The 19849-nt window shown below is 35.8% G+C and overlaps 1 protein-coding gene across 3 annotated transcripts; it reads right to left on the bottom strand.

Annotated features, from left to right (window-relative positions):
* Window positions 1–3209: 3209 nt before the first annotated feature.
* Window positions 3210–15416, bottom strand: Actbeta (inhibin subunit beta). Of its 3 annotated transcripts, none has more exons than XM_015168635.3 (7): window positions 15216–15416; window positions 14910–15029; window positions 10997–12055; window positions 9141–10025; window positions 5878–6140; window positions 5175–5817; window positions 3210–3405 (listed from the first exon to the last, which is right to left on the bottom strand). In XM_015168635.3, exons 3-6 carry the CDS (start codon window positions 12015–12017, stop codon window positions 5176–5178), a joined length of 2811 nt encoding a protein of 936 aa, XP_015024121.1. In that variant the 5' UTR covers window positions 12018–12055; window positions 14910–15029; window positions 15216–15416; the 3' UTR covers window positions 3210–3405; window position 5175. The 3 variants fall into 3 exon arrangements, with proteins under 3 accessions (XP_015024121.1, XP_002059698.2, XP_015024122.1); XM_015168636.3 differs by lacking the exon at window positions 3210–3405 and adding an exon at window positions 5014–5032; XM_002059662.4 differs by lacking the exon at window positions 15216–15416 and having other exon boundaries at window positions 14910–15047.
* Between the last annotated feature and the right edge of the window lie 4433 nt (window positions 15417–19849).

Genomic DNA, 19849 nt, shown 5'->3' on the forward strand with positions numbered 1-19849 from the left:
AAAATCGATATCAATATCCTGTTTTTTGGGCAATTTTGGTAAATAATAAGAGCTAGAGTCACCAAACTTGACATATAGCTTCTAAAATAGAATATATATGCATTTGACGTTGGAAGAAGAGGGTTCAGGGTATCCCCTAGTCGGGAGCTCCCGACTAGAACCTTTTACTTGTTTTTTTTTTGCTTAGTGTCAGATTGACTGCTCCATGTAAATTTAATTACATATTTTGGCTTCGAAGAAGTAAAGATATTTTCTTAAATAAGAAAAGAAACAACCCCTAGTCCACAGTGAGTTATGAATTTTAAGATATATTGTAACTTAAAGACTGATGATCTCTCATCTTGTTACTTCAATATTATTTCTAATCTAATCAATGCAATTTACGAAGCATTTATTTAACCTTTGTACTCACGATTGATTTTGCAGCTTAGGCAAAATTATTCGTTTAATAAAATTTATTTTCAATACTAGATCGATTTCTTTGTTAGCAAAGCAATAAAACTACGAAAGTAATTCGCATAGAAACAGACAGACAACTGTTGATGCGGATCATGAATATATATATACACATTTCATGACAAAATTATAATACCCTCTACAAAGTGAATATGAGTTTGAAGCTGCTCGGATAGTATAGTTTTAGGACTCACCGAAAAAAGTATCAAATAAATTCTCTAATAGATCTATGAAAATGAGTTTCAAACTGACATTAAAAAAATCGATGAATCCCATTTTCCACCGAGAAAACATGGTTTCTGCGAAAAGTGTGGAACACGTTTCAAATGGTTTTATTGTTATTGATCTTTGTAGGAATGTATTTATTCAAAAAGCCTGAAACACTCTTCAAAGAATTTTCGAACACTAACAGTCGGGGTGAACAGTTTTGTATATAGAGATTATTCTAGCAAGTATCCAAACGAAGGGATTTCTATTTATTTTAGCTATAACTTATTCAATTATTCAATTGTTGTTATCAATCTGTTCCTTAATCAATGAAACACGTCATTATGCGCGGCAAGCGCTAGGAACATGATATTAATAAATTATATTCTCGTTATATTTAATTATTTATAATCAAAATATCGGTAAGTAAGCAAAGCATATCTTAAAGATTTCAAAAACTACCGAGGCGTTAGTCCTTGAAACCTATTCACAAAATTACCAATTACCAAGGTTATTCTAGACCGCACATTAGTTATAGACTTGTGATAACCGTGGCCTACCTCTACTATCCGTAAACGTACTCTTACTAAGAGTAAAGCACGGTAAACGCAGACGTATAAAAACTTACAGAATAAGATGTCGAAATTCATAAGATTTTTTATAAAGCAGATATGATATCTAATCTGATCTCTTTAAGTCGGGAACTTCACGTATAATCGAGGTTTAATTGTATTTTTACCCAATGCGAAAACACGCTAAAATTATTATGGCTCAATTGTCGTTTAAAGCTTAAAAATATTGTTTTATTGTTATTAATTATTATATGTTATGTTAATCACAAATTAACAAATTTTAGTGTTTACGGTTTATTTAACGGCTTGGTTCTGAGCAACAGTAATGTTAATATGATTTTTATTTTTATTTGTATTTTTATTTTGTTATATTGTAATTTCATAAATGTAAGTTTGTATTCAACTGTCGAGAATAATAAAAGAAATTATGTGTGTGGATCTGTTTCATTCAGTGGGTAATGTACAGTATAAACACAGCCACACACACACATTTTGTGGCCCGTGTAAATGGCCTATATAATATCTATATATACTCACACATACACATGCCTTCATATATTATATATATTTTATCGTTCGATTTGATGAAAGTTTAACTTTGTTGTTTCTTGTGTTTTTCGAATTTATTTAATAAATTTACCATGACTTTAAAAATCGGCTCAGAATGAAAAATTTATAAGGCCATGAAAACCTTTATTCTAACTATTAAATTTTACTATCCGGCTGACCGAAAATGTTGTGCCTATTCCAGAACTTTCTTAAATTGGACACACAGAAGTACAGAAAATGAGAAACGCAGCTCAGAAACAGAATTAAGAAAGATTTTAATTTAAATTGATGTACAATTTTGTTTAAATCAAATGGCAAACAAATAGGAAAGGCAACCGGGGTAAAAAACTATTAATTTAACGACAATTCGGCTTCGACTTTTAGATTGTGGCTTCAATAAAACCAAAAAAAAAAAAACAAGTAAGAGTTTCTAGTCGGGAGCACCCGACTAGGGGATACCCTGAACCCTCTTCTTCCAACATCAAATGCATATATATTCTATTTAGAAGCTATATGTCAAGTTTGGTGACTCTAGCTCTTATTATTTACCAAAACGATAACGATTTTTATCGATTGCTTGGAAACGGAGTAAGTTATCGATTATCGGAAATAAACTCGATCTGCGCGGGAACTAGGAGCACCTACATCTAAAATCAAGTCTCTAGCTCTTATAGGTTTTGAGATCCTTGTGTTCATACATACGCCCAAGCGGACGGACGGACAGTCAGACGGACATGTCTAGATCGACTCGGCTATTGATGCTGATCAAGAATATATATACTTTATGGGGTCGGAGATGCTTCCTTCTGCCTGTTACATACATTTCAATTTCGCACAAATACAATATACCCTTAACCCATTTTTAATGGGTTCAGGGTATAAAAAGATGAGAAAAAAAAGAGGAGTTAGATAATTAAACTAATAATTGGTGAGATTAATGTTAATCTTGAAAATAAAAACTAACTTTTAGTAAGAAAGAGTTGGATTCTGTTTAGCTCAACCAGCTGACACATAAAACAGATAGACAGATACGCGGATGCAGGAGAACAAGCTAAATAATAACAAAGTATGTTGATAATGTGGTTAAATTTGCTTTGCCAATCAAAGTTGGAATAGGCATATTCTGAATATATGAAACCCTATCTGACATTCTGGCTACGCTACAGCACAGCTCTACGCTAATTGTCGCCTAAGAGTACTCGTAATAAGTATTTGGTAAAGACACTTGTTGTATGGTTGGAATTATTACTTAATGTTATTCGCATTTGTTAATGTTTAGGTATGCATTTAGTATTTTCTTCTCGCTGATTTAGGCACTTTGAAACTTTAATAAGAGATATATAGATATACATAAATAAATAAATACTCGTCCCCCACTTTAAAATTTTAAATACGCCAATATTACCCAAAGGTAACGTTTACATATAAAATTAATTTGATTTAATTCGAGGGCATTTGTTTGGAGTTCATTGGAATGAACCAGCAACCCTTAAGTATTTAGGAATGGCCCATTTAGAAAGTAGGGAGCTATTATCTTATGATTTCAAAGGACGGAAGATAGTTTAGCTTAGTAATTCCAGTCCACTTTATCATTGCTTTTCACAAAAGATACATTTTACGGCTGCAAAGAAAGGGGAAAATAAAATTAGTTTATCATTTGTTAATCTTTTATTGTTTACTCGCTTGCTTTATTTGCAAATAATAACTGAATGAATGCCAAACTTTAAGCTCGCTTCTATATGTTATGTAGAATGTCTGTCCACCTGCCCGTAGATTACAAATATATAAAATATACTTTTCGCAAAATATTATTCTAATAGATTACAAGGTGTAAGAAATTGATCTGTTTGCCTATAGTTTAATTTCCGTAATTCAATAGGTGGTAAAACATCCAAGCCCACAAACTCTAAAAAAAAAAATATCAATTCAATTTTAAATTTTCGAATACCAAATATATTTATATATTATTTTTTTTTGTTGTCCTTTCGTCATTACGAATAAGTTCAGTCACAATCTTCCCGAACAAATATCAAAGTGAAAGTTTTTCCTTTCAAACTTAGCAAAATTAATAAATTGATTATTTTATTTACTTTTATTATTTATTAATTATTTATAATAATTTATTTTTTTATACCCTGAACCCAATAAAAATGGGTATAAGGGTATATTGTATTTGTGCAAAATCCAAATGTATGTAACAGGCAGAAGGAAGCATCTCCGACCCCATAAAGTATATATATTCTTGATCAGCATCAATAGCCGAGTCGATCTAGGCATGTCCGTCTGTCTGTCCATCCGTCCGTATGTATGAACGCAAAGATCTAGAAAGCTTGAAATTTTAGATGTAGGTGCTCCTAGTGCCCGCGCAAATCGAGATCATTTCCGATAATCGATAATTTACTCCGTTTCCAAGCAATCGATAAAATTCGATATCGATATCTTGTTTTTTTTTTTGGTAAGTTTAGTAAATAATAAGAGCTAGAGTCACCAAACATGATATGGTGCTTCTAGACATTACATTACATATATGTCAAGTATCTTTCATTTTATACCTATCGCTTCCTCCCCGCTACCACCAAAGAGCAATAAATCAAGTTAATAACCCAACTTTTATTGCCAACCAATTTAAGCCTCAATTTAAATGCACTTGACTTTTTCAAAATACACAAATATTCTATGGTACAATAAGATATACTGTAGAATTTCATAAAGATCGGTTAAGAAAAAGCCAAAGTTATATGCAACTGCGCAATTGAATGGGGCAGCAGCTTTAAGAATTTCTGTATACGTGTACACACACGCATTCATGCGCGTCTGCTTCGCATTATAACAGCATAGTTATTGCGACTTTTTTGCTGTAATGCTATTTAACTTCCTTCTTTTATTTAATTAATGGTGTGGCTGCTGAGTAGAGTCGACAGCATGTACTGCTGACAGTTGCGAGTTCGAACCCCGTCAAGGGAACATTTTTTTTTTTAATTTATTTGTTAAGGGTATTCCCTAGTCGGGAGCTCCCGACTAGAACCTCTTACGAGTTATTAATATAATCATCGTGATTATTATCATTGTTATTATTATTATTATAATTATAATAATAATTATAATATTATCATTATAATTATCATTATCATTATAATTATAATTATTATTATCATTATCATTATCATTATCATTATCATTATCATTATCATTATCATTATCATTATCATTCCCATTATCATGAATCTTCACCCACTAAAACTTTGCGACTGTTTTTTCCGGTTGGTCCATTCAATGGGACCCATTTGTAATGGGTTCAGGATATGAAAATAATATTGGAAATGATTTTGCAACGCTTTAAATAAGCACAAATGAACAGTAATATAGATGCTGTAAATGATGATGACTTACATTAAGGACAGCCGCATTCATCAACGACCATCTTGGGCAAATCACGTTTAATGATACCGTCGTCGCCGTAGTATATGAGGGACATGCTTGAGAATTTAATTGGAGCACAACAGGGACGCATGCCATTCAGCAGGCCCATTTTGCGATATTCCTCAATAAAGTGCGCATGAAATGTTTGAAATGTGTCCGGCGTTCGAAACGGTCCAGTACACTCGCCTCGGCAATAATTGGCAAAATATCCCCTTGGCGCAATAATCCAATCGTCCCAGCCGAGTGCCTTAAACGACACGTAAAACGATTCCTTGCAGCATTGTCCACTCAACGCGCCGCCACAGTCGACCGCCCGTCTTCGAACCCGCCGCGGCCTGGTCGATTCGGTGTGGAGCACGAGAAATGGGCGGTTTGGATTCACGTGACCCGAGCCAGTCTTCATCTTTGTGTAGGCATTCGGTGCCGACCACGGAAAGAGATGCAGCGAGTATTGGCTACCGCAGCCAGTGCAGTCGATCAATAGACGCAGATTTTCAACGGCCGTGTCGCTGTACCATTCGCGAATCGTTTCGGTTAGGTCGAACTTTTGCCAACCCAAGTGATCGGTGTCCACTTCAAATGATGCCCGAAACAAAAAGGCCTGATCTATTGCCTGCCAATATATGAAGCAGAAATTTAGTTACCGATTACCACTTGATCGCAAGTAAATTACCTTTTCTGTTATATTTATGCCCTCGGTCATGCGAAATACCCAAATTTTGATCCTTTGGCGGGGTGCATTTGCGTGGTTTTTCCGTTTACCCTTCATTGTTGTCTGTTGTATTTGATGTTGGGTTTCGGCCCTTGCGTCCCATTCATTCGGCTGCTTTTCGATGCGAATGTGCATTTGCGCACTCCTTATGGATATCTTTTGGCTTGGAACACGCGACTTTTGAGGAGCAAACTCGAGTATACGGTACTGGCGATATTGTGTTCCTAAAAAGACGAGCGATCAGTTGATTTTATTAGAAGGAAAACCTAGAAAACCTTTTAAGAGTGCTTTAGTCGAATTAGGCTGTGGGGTTAGAGTATCTCCAAGTCGGGCACTCCCGACTATAGCACTGTATTGATTAATTACACTTAACTTAGATATTGATATTTAACGACTCTTCGGAAACCGGTGAACAAAAATTTTAAGTCTCTAGTTCTTATAGGTTCCGAGATTGACAAAGCTACATATATCTAATATATATACATAATGGGGTCGGACGCTGCGGCTGTAATAATTCTTTCCTTAGCCCCTTGTTATGGGATATTCAATCATCGGTTTTAATATCCCGATCTTTTTCAAGGCTTAATTATGACACACAAAGGCACAAGGCTCAAGCTTTAAAATTGATTTATTTTCCATTTTGGGGGGGGGGGGAATGGGATGAGGTATATGTATAGAATTTAGGTGTTTTTATTTGATTATTATTATTATCTAGTTATGATATATATATATATACATATGTATATATATACATATATGTATATATATACATATGTATATATATATATATATATATATATATATATATATATAAGGGCGGAGATTCTTCTGTCTGCCTTCAGTCTGTTACATAAATTTACACACGCATTATACCCTTTCTACCCTGTCAAAGGCTAAACACCAACTAGAGTACTTTTGGTTTTTTTCGTTTTGCATTTTTAATTGTTTACTCTGTCTGTTGCTCTTGTTTCACACCTAAGAACAATAGTGAAAGTACTTCACCGCACCTCAGTCTGCAATATCCACTCAGACGACAGCACATTACTTCCAAACGTCTGTCTGTGCGTGTGTGTGTGTGTGTGTGTGTGTGTGTGTGTGTGTGTGTGTGTATGTGTACAGGTAGTCTGGTCGGGGCCAGACAAAAACATACATACGTACATGCTCGTCTATATGTACGGGTCCCTGTATGGCTGTAGGAGATACTTAAGTGCGCCTATGCTTCTAGTTGAGGACTGACATATCAGTATTGTACTAACGGCAACATAAAGTTGTCTGTCTATGCAAACATACATATGTACAGGTGTCTGCCAGCGGCGGGCAGCTCTTTTTCAACCCACCACTCAGGGCCGTCATTGACTTGCTTGGTTTACGTATTATTTGTCTATCTATCCGTTCTCTGTAACGTTGTATGAACACACACACACATATTCACGTGTGTGTGCAAACTTACGTTACTAATGAAAACCCTGCAAAGAAAGCATACGTTTGGTATTGTTTTCTTGTTTTGCAGAACAATGTGACCACCCCCTCCCAATCGAGCAAGTAGACAGGCGCGGCACAGACGGGTCACTCTGGTTACATACAGAGCTTCGATTCAGGATTTTCAGTGGCCCATTGTCGCTTTGAAAAACGTAGCCGAATCTAAATTTAAGCACAATTTGACGCTCTTTTTTTTTTGCTTTAGTACTAATAATGAAAAGTAAACAAGATGTTCTAGTCGGGAGCTCCCGACTAGGGGATACCCTTAACCCTCTTCTTTCAACATCAAATGCATATATATATTCTATTTTAGAAGCTATATGTCAAGTTGGTGACTCTAGCTCTTATTATTTACCAAAATTGCCCAAAAAACAGTTTATCGAAATTGATTTTTATCGATTGCTTGGAAACGGAATAATTTATCGATTATCGGAAACAAACTCGATCTGCGCATGGACTAGGGGGACCTACAGCTAATGTCTAGCTCGTATAGGTTCTGAGATCCTTACGTTCATACATACGGACAGACGGACGGATATGGCTAGATCGACTCGGCTATTGGTGCTGATCAAGAATATATATACTTAACGGGGTCCGAGATGCTTCCTTTTGCCTGCTACATACATTTGCACAAATACTTTATACCATTTTTAACCATTTTCAATGGGTTCAGGGTATAAAAAGGTGAAAAAGCTTACATGGATCATGTGGGATTTTGGCAAAGAAGGGTGTGACCACATCAAAACTAATATTAAAATACCAACTGCATATTGAAAACTGACAATAGTTTTGTCCCTATTATCACTAACCACTAACCAAACAACATATAGACTGGACATCCCATACAAACAGCGTCGTCACAAAAAGTATCGTCCAAACTCGCGAGTAAGGGAGTAAGATATACATGTGATGTATTTTTGAATCGCTTACTCTACAGGAAAGTGCTTGGCGCACTCTCTTTCATATGATTTGTGCGATAGAACTTTTATCTCGCTCGCACTTACTCTCAGCTCTCAATGCTCTCTCTATGTTTAGGGATCGTTTCAATGTGTGTGTGTGTGTGTATTTGTCCGACGAGCAAAACTGCGCACAAATTCAATTTTTCTCAAATGCTGAGGCATTTCTACCCTTTTGAAGGCACAGCTAATATGAAATAGAGAAAGGGTTTGCCACGTCGATGCGAAATTGTTGCATTTTAGTTCGCTATCGTTGGTAAGGGTACCCAAGCGTTGCCATGTGTGCATTTAGAATATTTGGACTCGCTATTCACGCATACTTGCATACTTTGTATATGAATATAAGCATTTATGCGCTTGTGTGTCTGTTGCTTGCCTGCCTGCCTGTCCCCGATGCAAATTTAACAAGATTTTAGGATTTCTGATTTTGCACCTCTACACACAGACACACACATACAAATGTCTGTGAATGGGCAGATCATGGGCGCAAAAGAAATATCATTATTGGCACGCGTCTGACGCGCGCCCTTCTTTTTAATGATTTTGATGAAGCGGTTCAAAAATACATCATATGTATATCTTACTCCCTTACTCGCGAGTTTGGACCAGATGCCTTCGATACTTTTTGTGACAACGTTGTTTGTCCAGTCTATATGTTGTTTGGTTAGTGCTATTATATAACGGTTGCAAGCATGCTGATTATAGAAATGGAAGGTCCCGGAAATAGCTATGTAGACATCCCGTCGACTCTTGGGGTTTATGCTTCAATATAGAAATTCTGGTACTTACCCTCCTCGGCAAAAGTTATAATCTCTTGTGTACTGCCAAAGAAGTCTTCGCGCTCGAGACCGACGACATCGTGATCCTGCATGGGCATGGTTGTGTGTTGTGTCAAAGCCTCTTTCTTTTTGCCTCGAGCATTATGGAGCTGAAGTTTTGGTTTATGGTCTTTGGCATGGTTCTGGACGCTGTAACCATTAAAATAAATATTATCATTGCGCTCGAAACCACCACCGGTTATGTCGTTATTGTTATTGGTGCTATCACTATCACTACTACGATTTATATCAATAAGATATGTTGATTTTCTATAAGCATTTGACTTGGATTTCCTGTTAACACCATCCTCTTTCTCCTCTTTTCTGGCGACTCGCAAAGGTGAACTGTCCGCGGCCCGTGCCGGACCGTTTCCCGTGGTCCTTGTGCCCTTTGTTTGAATCGAATCGTTCCACTGCCACGTGGCTGTGTTTCTCCTTTCGGCTGTTCGATTTCTTAATAGATTTGCCTTCTGGCTGCTTTTGGTGTTCCTGCTAATCGCGTATGACACATTTTTACTGGCGGAATTGGGAGTATGGTAGTCATTGATCTCGGCCACGGTCTGGAGCCTGTCGCTGTCAAAGACATTGTTGGTAACCATTTGGCCGCCGTCTGCCCGATAAATCGTTTCCCAGATGAACTGTTTGGGTAGCGGATGGGATACATTTGGTTTATGGGTGAGTCCAAGTTTCGTTAGAATTTGTCGCTTTATCGACTCCAAACGAACCCGGTCGCTGAGCCCAATATTGTTATGGTTACGATTAGTTTTCTTATAGATGTAATTGTTGTTGTTGTGGTTATTGTACTTGTCATTGTTGTTGTTGTTGTTGTTGTTGTTGTAGTCTGTGTGTGGGTTATCTGTGTAAATGTGGACAATTGTAAAGTGTTTTGTAAGTATCAAAGTTGTTTGGATTCGTGTTGTAAATTTTGTGTACAGATAAGAGATGGGCGCGTGCCTACTTTTCGGTTTTGGCGCAAAGCGTGCACTTGAAAATAAGCCGAGGTCTGCACTGACAATATTTTTTAAATTCCCGGCCTGGCAAAAAAACATATAAAACATACTTAATTTTTATATATATTTTTTGTACACTCTGCAAAACCTTCTCGAAGGAGTTTTTTGTTAATAATTTGACACGATAGTTGAAGATTGGCTGGTATATTCAGATGTCGTGCCTTAAGGAAGAACGGCCCGTGCCCATCTCTATTGCGAATACAGTGTTGTGTATTGTGCTTATTTTAAATGCATACATCCGACTTTAAACATACTGCGCAATTAGTTTGACTTCATATTGACAGAAGAAAGTCAGTAACGTACCTGGAGATTCTTATAAAAAGGTATGGATGCTTTATGCTAAATGTAACGTTCAGACGGACTGTTCAGGGCTTTTCAGCTTTCTCTCGTGTACCCTACTTACAAATCTTTACTGACCTATTAATTAAACAAACTATGGATAATGTACGAAATGGTAGAAAAAATATAACTGCAGAAATTATATTTTCTTCATTAAGGGTCCCCACAAAGGTTAAAGGATAGTTTTTTTGATAGTGCTTTTATATTTTAATAAAGTTAATTAATATTATTATGAATTAGACCTGAGAATTCTTTATCTCGACTATTTTTTGCATTTTAGCTACATATGTTCATATTCTTATGAAGTCATTGACAAAATTTGCTATGAATAGGGGCGTAGCTGGGCACACTCGTTCTATAGCCCATTGATAAATAAAGAAAAATAAAAACATTCAGGTTTTAATAAGGCCAATTTATTGAAATATGGAATTCGATTTGTAGCATGTAAATACGATGGGATTTAAAATGGGAGACTCACGCTTATCGCTGTAAAAGTTGCCCTCCTCAAGTTGGCACAAAGTGCAGCCCTTCTGTGTGACCAGACTTGAAACATATCCGCCGCTGCTCGCAATCGCATTGCAATTGATCAGCTTAACCTCAAGCCAAAACAGACAAATAAGCAGCCACACTAGATTCGCACGGTTGCGTTTGGCTTTAGAGAAATGGCGCATTGTGCCGTAATTGCCTCCCGATGGCCATGACGAAACGAAAGTCTTTAAAGACGACGTCGAATTGCGCGTACGTATTTTTGCTGTTGCCAGTATTTTAGCGCTGTCTCCTTCTCGTTCTCTCAATACTTCCAGACTTGGCAGAAATATGCTGCTATCCTGATATTGCTGCTGCTTGCTGCTGCCCGTCTGCTGTCTGCTCCCGTTGTTGTTGCTGTTGTTGTGCCTGCGCCGTCGTCGACGGCGACGCCGACGTCGTCTTCGCTGCCTCTTGCGATTATTGCAAAACATTTTGCACAGGTTGTTCGTCTTCAGCTGCTGGTCATTTGCGATGTCATAGGAAGCATGACCGTGCCCATACTGTTCCTTCAATTTACTCTCTCCATTGATGGTCGGCGCGCTGTTAGGCGCTGGCATGGAGCTGGGCGCAGCTATTTGGTGGCCCATCTTATACAGCGTTATGTATCTGGTCATCAGCGCCAGGAGCGCAACCATCCATTGACGAGCAAGTGTGACGAGCACGCCGAGCACCATTATGGCCGCCACCCGGATGCAGGCATTGGCCTTGATCAGCGGCGTCGACGCACAGAGGCTGCCGCTGCTGCTGCCGCTGCTGCTGCTGCTGCATGTTGTGCAGCATATCAGGCTAAGGTTAGTGCAGCTGCAGCAGCATACTAGAACGCAGCAGCCCTGTCGGCAGCAGAAGCATGGGCAATTGTAGATGCATTTTATATCCTTGGCCCCTGTTGCTGCTGCTGATACAATCGGCTCCTGTTGCTCAAATTCGAGTCTCATTGTCATTTTTGCAGCGCCTACTCCATGATAATGCATATTACGGCATCCACTTTCTCAATGGAAAAATCCGTTTACTGCATTGAATAAAGAAATACCAGAATAAATTATAATTATATTTATAAGCGACATGTATCTTTGTATTGGGCTGCTCAACCTGATTCTGATCGATCGCGCCAAAATCAATTTGTTTCTTCAACACGGAATGTTTGAATTGCAGAAGCAAAAAACAGTCGGTCGAACGAATCAGGTTCGCTTCAAACTCGACACAAGTTGCGTCACCGTTTAGCTTGAACATGCTGCAGATTCGAAAATGTCGCACTTCAATTGTATAATTGTCTGCGGAATTGGCTAAATCGTTTATTCTAACATTCCTCATCTCAATAATCGGAAGCTCGAGTCTGTCGGTAACCGGTTAAATCAATTTGATTAAGGTCGTATGTTTCACATTGTTTTTATTATTGTTAAGAAATAGAGTTGAGTTGTTAAGTAAAATATATTCTTAATCTTGAATGCCATAGCATTGCCTTAAAATTGTTTTGACAAATTACATTATCAAAAAACAGACCAACGTTTAAAATGTTATATTCATAGCTCTTATAGGTAAATACGGACGGGAGGAGAGACAAACAGACGGAGATTGTTATATGGACTCGACTATTAATGCTGGCGAAGGATATGCGTACTTTATGCGTACTCTATGGATTGATGGGTATTCAAAATAAATTGTCTTCTGCCAGTTTTAAACACCTAATAACTTCATTTAAAATTGAAAACATTCAAAAAAAAATATTTTTAATTAGATGAGAAACTTTTATCCAACGAGAAACCAGTGGCAATTTATGATGAAAATCAAGAGGATGAAGAAGCCGAAAGCGTGGTAAAGAAACCAAAATGTAATCCTGATCTACCCAAAAATGCAATAAATGCTGTTGTAATGGAGATTTTTGACCCAAATGCAATGTAAACATATTTAAGGGGATTTTTCAGCAAAAGCTTAACGGCCATTATTCGAAAACCCAAAAAAAAATTTTTTGGTTTTTGTGAGCTTGGAAACAATTGTGATTTTGTTTCTCCAGCCAAATAAAAATAATTCTGCGAGCCCAAGAGGGGTTAACTACCTCTGTACTCAATCGTTACAATATTTCTCGCTTACTTCGTCCTTCACGCTGCGGCATGCTTCTTTCCTCAGTCGTTTCTTTTGATTTACTTCGGTATTTGTTGTCCGAGCTTTGCAAAAATTCTCCAATAAATGTTAATTTATGGATGTACCCAAAATGTGAAATTTGCTGTACCCCTCAGTCAAATTGTGTTCGGATTACAAAGGCCCCACACAGGTACTTATAGATGCACTTATATGGAATAACCTATATGTTAGTTTTTAAGGGTAAAAATATGGCATTCAATAATGAGGTAGTTGCTAAGTTTTGGGAGAAGTGGAGAAGGCATCCAAAAAGTGAAATATATTTCATATAAGTATGCTGCATACTAAATTTGATGCAAATATATTTCATAGTTATTGAGTTAAGCTTAAAAATTTCTGATGATTGAGCAGGATAATTTCCCTGTTAAAAGTGAACTTATTTTTATAGTTAAATAAACACCCTTTTCCATTACTCTTTTGAAGGAACAAGTTACTAGCACGAGCACCCCTTCAAGTCAAAGACGTTAAGGTAAGGACTTCTATTTACACTCTATTTTGAATGCCGCCAATCTCTGCAATTGGTTGATATTCGACACTCTCCCCCTATGCTCAGCCTCACGTACCGTTATGGGGTGAAGTGCTTGCCTAGAATAGCGGGTTCTTGTAATAAAGTAATTGCTAAATGCTAAAACCAAGCATAACGAGCACGTTAATGTAAATAATAATAAAAAATAATCAAATTAAAATTTATTAGTAATATTAAAATAAGTGGATCAAAAATATAAAATGATGAAATATTGGACAAAACTGACAATAAAATGAGATAAACTAAATTGCCAATACTTTTCTCCGTGACTGTATGTGTATGTACTTGTGTATTTTTATAAGTACACGAACAAACATACGCACATACACACATATGCACATACATACGTATAGATTATGTTCATATAGTAGAAACCATTTGTAACGACTGACAGACAAAAGGATGCGACGAGACGACGCCAACAGCGACCAATATAAAAGCCAGATGGGGCTGTGGGTTATGGAAAGACACAGCGAGGAGGTCCACAGCCAAAGCGGCAATCAAATGAATTGGAGAGTTTCTATGCTTTAAGCTATGATGACACAATCTATTTGGCTGACAATTTTTCAAGTTTTTCAATAGAGAACTATTTAAATTTGCAGTATAAGAGTTGCCGCTTGTATTTAATTATATTTTTATTTCCTCTACTAGTTTTCTTCATTTAAACATTTCGCAAACACACATGAAAATTGCGGGAAATATTTAATTTTACAACCCAGCCTAACGATTAACAATCTATGTATGTATGTACGTATGCATGTACATATGTCATGCATGCACGAGTAAGTCTTACATTTACAGTTAGTTAGTGGCAGATAAACTAATATTGGAGCTTTAATAGTTGCGCCAAGCTAGTATTAGACAATCGTGTAATAGCGACTAATATTATGATTAGTTAAATCCAAAAACCCTAAAAGTTCTTTATTTACGAATATGTCTACATACATATGTACATACTTATTCAGACTCACTCACCCAGGCACACACACACACACACACACACACACACAGTGCTTAAGCATTGGAGACACTTCGTCTGGGGCACATTTATTGGAGATGGAGTGAAATTCGATTGTCAGCCAAAACTGGCAAATTCGCCAAGCTCACATACATGTATACATTCAAATACATAGTTGTGTATTTGTGTGTTAAAAAATACATAAGAGAATGTGCATGTGTATCTACACATATGAATACATACATATCCATGTTGTGTGTTCTCTCCTTCATATGCATGTACATATTTACTTCATTTAATTGTGCTTCGTAGGTTTTCTAAGTCTTTTAACTCATTAGTGTTATTTATTTAATGTATTATGATCTATATGTAATAAGAATTTCGATTTCTTTTTAATGTGCTATAATAATATATAATATATATATATATATATATATATATATAATAATATATATACATATATATAAAAGTATATATAAAGTATATATATATTATAATTTGTAGTGTTAAATATATTATATATTTTGGATATTTTTTCTGTTTTGTTACTTGAACCGATCGAAGCCGTTTACTTTAACACAATAAGCACACTTTTAATTTTTTATTAAATTCATAAAATAAAATGGCGAATTTATTTGATTTATGTTAATTGGCACTTTAAAAAACGTTAGCTTTTTATCTGGCACCAAATCGTGACATGACAGTTGCCGAGCAAGCTGCTTTGCGAAATAAAAATAACGTTTATTCCGCTCGGTGTTAACGGACTAAATGAAAATTGAAAAACAACAAAACACGCTTACGAGTGAAAAGGCAATAGTATTTCATCAGCTGGTACAGTGTTCACTCGATATGAATACTCCATAACTTTTACTTTAAGCAAGCAATAAGAATATTTGTTTTGAAGCTACTATTTTTTGATTGGAAATCTAATTTGAATGTTTTTTAAATATCATTTGAAGCTTAATAATTGCAAAATGTAATATTTACATACATATATATATATATTTGATATTTTCTGTGTTTAATAAATCCATTCTACTCGCCAATTATTTATGTCAACGTGTGTATCAGAATACACCAATACCAATTTATTAAATAAAGTTTGTTTTTTACAGCGGTTTTTTACAGCGAGCTATGCCTGTGTATAAAATGTACTCTTTCAGGTTAACGGAAAACGAGTCGAACGAAATTACATTGGCCACTTATCAGCTGGTCGCATATATTAAGGGCAAGTGCTACTCGACAAGAGCTCACTGCTATGAATCTACGAAAACTCTAGCCAGTATACAAAAACTGACAAAGAATAGAGCTTCAAAGAATATGATTCATTAAAATTGTCTATGATATACAAAAACCGAAAGCACATATTGTTTTGATTTTACTTTCCTTGAGGTTTTTTTAGGTTAGCAAACATATTTTGTATACTTAAAATGTGTCAACGCTGAGAATATATAGAATGTCTACATATTAATATATCTATATATCCATGGTTTTGGCAGGTATCTTATTGCTACTCAATTCAAACTTTGTTGTTATCCATTTTATTTATTAAGGCCACACTGTTCATCAGGGAAATTGCATAATCAAATGCATACTCTGTTGTGCAGCCCTGGTTATATCGATATAAACCACATACGATAATTTGACTTTGTTCGTGACCCTTTTGCTATGTGCTTTAAATAATTTAAATTCGTACTTTATGTTGTTCTCGCACACAGGAATGTCAGCAAGTGCTGCGATGATTGCAAGTCACAGATTTCGGTCAATTAATATAGTCCAAATATTGACGTTGTGGGCTTCGGCCCTCGTAGCAGGAAAATTCCCAGATGATAGACATACTTGGCCACAGCCAATCGAAGATGGCGACCCCAACTAATAGAATGTGTGCAATCGCAGTAATGCTGAGAAGATTAACATAACGCTATCGCCATTCGGAATGTTTGTTATTTCATCAAAGCGCTGCAATCAATCCGTCTACAGGGAAAATGTCTCAAATGCTGATCCCCCGCACAATGCTGCAGTTGTTCGATTTGTTCGGAGAACGGGTATAAAAATCTGGGACGCAGCTAAGAATGAACGAAAAACCGAAAAAAAAATATTACAATTTAGTTACGTTATAACATCGTAAGGTAGCGTAAGGTCTCGACCTCTTGAAGTTTTAGAAGCTGACAATTGAAGATTTCTTCGCAGAAGATGATATTTATACCGTCAAAAAACATTCTTTGGATTTGGCGGTAGTTCCTATTAGAGATGAGCGATATTTACTTAAACACTTTGAAGTATTAATTTAATACCAAAATTATTCATCACTGATTCCAGGCAGTGATTCAGTTCACGTAGGAACTAGCAGTTCGATAGACTTTATAAATGGACTATATAAGATTACAATTAATTTATTTTCTCGAAATCTGTACCGTCCATTTACTTAAATTAGTGCCTAAAGCTTCATAAAATATGTATCTACAAGAGGGTGTAGCGTGCACTGAGGACCATTGTCTCTGAGTTAAGAAATAAGGGCTAGAAAACAAGGTTGATTTATGCTGTCATTTTATATGGGGCTGACATGGGGGTTGTTGACTTATTTCCCAAATATCTTAAAAATGGTACCAACGATTTTAATCAAATTTTCACAGTTGGCTAGGTGAAACTATAGTCTTTAATCGTGCATATGCGGTTTTCGGGGCCATTTTCCCTAAATTAAGATATTTAAGGAATGGTGGAAACCTAATCTTTCAACCGCTCGGTTTACCCATATTAAAAAATAAAATTCAAAAACAAATGAATGTAGACAGTAAATAATTTAATTGTTTGGATTTCTGCATTTAAAATTGATTAGGGTCTGTGCTTAAAAACATAAGTAAATACATTTAAGAGTGACCAACTCCTTTTCCGATACCAAATGCCAAAAATCGACGCTAAGTCACCGCCGCTAATATGACACACATGCGATTGCCGAGTGTAATCACTAACCACGATACTAATTAACGATGAATTTCCGATTTTTATTAACACGAACTGGCGCTTATCGACGACATATCATCACAATTATCAAATTTTGATTTGGCGCCAATTGTTTTTATATTGCATGCAATATATTGCTTTTGCTCGCGTTTGCTATTTAAATTGGTTTTTGTAATAAAATATTAATTAAATCGTCTGTCAAAATTGACGTGTTCGTTAGATGAAAATAGCAACAGAGCATAAATTTATCTACATACTTGCTAAATGGTTTATAAATAAGATTTAATAAGAGATAAAGAATTCCCTGCACAGATATTCCTTTTGGAATAAGAACTGAACCTTTCATGTAAGTTAGTTGGACCAAATTTGAGAGATAAAGGTTTATAATTTGTATTATTCTAAAGGGGGGATTTTAATTATCGGGAATCTTCTGGAGTTTAATCGTACGCAAACTTTAGAATCCTAATTTATTCCACGGACAGCAAGGGATAAGTTTGTTAAATTTGAAAAAGATTAATTACGAAAAAAAAAAACATAAGAAGTTTGTCGTTTACCTGTTTGTAGGAAGACTTAAAGAAAAAACTTTAAAAGCAGAATATGTTCTCGTACTTATCTGTAAATATGCAAACATTTATAAGTATACAAAATATTTTGGCGCTTAAGAAGTAACTTTAATTTCTTGACCAGAATTCTCTTATTTTTTTTTTATCAAAACTTTATAACACTTCTTTGTGAATTCAATTTAAAACCTTGTCTATTTGACAAAGTGTGGCGTCACCGACTCTACTTGCCCTGTTACGGCCAATATTGAACCTCTTACTTGTTTATACTCTTTTTTCGGTATGTGCAGAAGGAATCTATTCTAAAATAAATTTTCCCGACAAGAGTATTTGCCCTTTTACCAAAAATATTGTCGTCTATTTGTAAATACTGGTTCAGCTCATATGGGAGAGTCGGTGTAGTTTTGATTGTATTAGCGGCTCGAGGAATTACGGTTCGCTGCTTTATTTCCTATAAACATAAGCACACGCGTAGGTATTTTCTATATGTTTGTACATTTGAGTACAACTGTAATTGTGAATGGGCTTTCCACCAAGAAGTTAAATTTTTAGTTTAGAAATTTAACAAAATACAAATTTATGCTTTTGAAAGATTCTCAGAGAAGTTTTCCTGGCATCTCAGCAGAATCCAATGGAACGTCTCGATTTTTATCTACGATTTAGTCAAAAATGTCGATTTCCTTATTTATTAAAATATGTCGTTGGACATGAATAACTAGAACAACAACAAAAGAGATCAAGTTGAGCCTGACTATGATATACCCTGTACTCAACCTGTACTATCCATAATAAACACGCATAAGAGCAGAACGGAATCTGGACTCAAATAAACCAAATACATAGTTTGATCTTTATTTAATGATGTATGTGTTAAAAAATTTAATTTTAATGTAAAGGTGTTTTTACTATTATTAATACTATACTATAATTTGAATACCGTTAAAGTCTAGGAAAAATTAAGAATCGAAACAAATTAGAAATGAAAAAATATACTGACTTAAAAGTATATTTATTTTCAATTATTTTTCGTTACTAAAAACACTTAATTGACATACATACATATATGTAATATATATATATAAAAGCTGGCAAATGTTACATATACATACCCCTGTTAATCCATTTTTTAAAGTTACAGGGTATAAGAGGAGGCCTAACACAATTAGAATACAAGTAGACGCAAAAAATAGCTTGCTGGTGCTGAAGATTTAATACCCTAGAAAATCTACAATAGATGTACGGTATCCATATTTCTGATACCCTAACTTAAATATATCGTTCGATTTGTTACATATTTCATGAATAGCTCTTAGCATCCTCTTCGGCAAGGGTATAAAATAATGACGACGATAACAGCAACAACAGCAACAACAGCAACAACAACAACAACAACAACAACAACAACAACAACAACCACAACAACAGTCGTCGCACATAATAGCAACTACAGCGGTAGCCAAAGCAAAATCAACATTAACAGAAAAAGCAACAGTCAAAGACCAAAAGAAACGGCAGAAAAGCAGTTTCGGTTGACTTGCAGACCGTGAAAAGCCACGAGCCACGATTGAAATACCGAATTTCATACCGAAAACATATGAATACTGATTGTTTAAATAAAGAGCAAGCGGTATAGATGACTCTTCATACACACACACGCACACA

This window comes from Drosophila virilis, chromosome 6, assembly GCF_030788295.1.
Source record: "Drosophila virilis strain 15010-1051.87 chromosome 6, Dvir_AGI_RSII-ME, whole genome shotgun sequence".
Taxonomy (NCBI): domain Eukaryota; kingdom Metazoa; phylum Arthropoda; class Insecta; order Diptera; family Drosophilidae; genus Drosophila; species Drosophila virilis.

Excerpts from the sequence above, each read along its gene's own strand:
- Actbeta (XM_015168635.3), bottom strand. The coding sequence starts at position 12,017 with ATGCATTATCATGGAGTAGGCGCTGCAAAAATGACAATGAGACTCGAA. Across the intron at positions 6,141-9,140 it reads TATAACTTTTGCCGAGGAGG|GAACACAATATCGCCAGTAC; the intron begins GTAAGTACCAGA and ends TCGTCTTTTTAG. Across the intron at positions 5,818-5,877 it reads GCATAAATATAACAGAAAAG|GCAATAGATCAGGCCTTTTT; the intron begins GTAATTTACTTG and ends ATATATTGGCAG.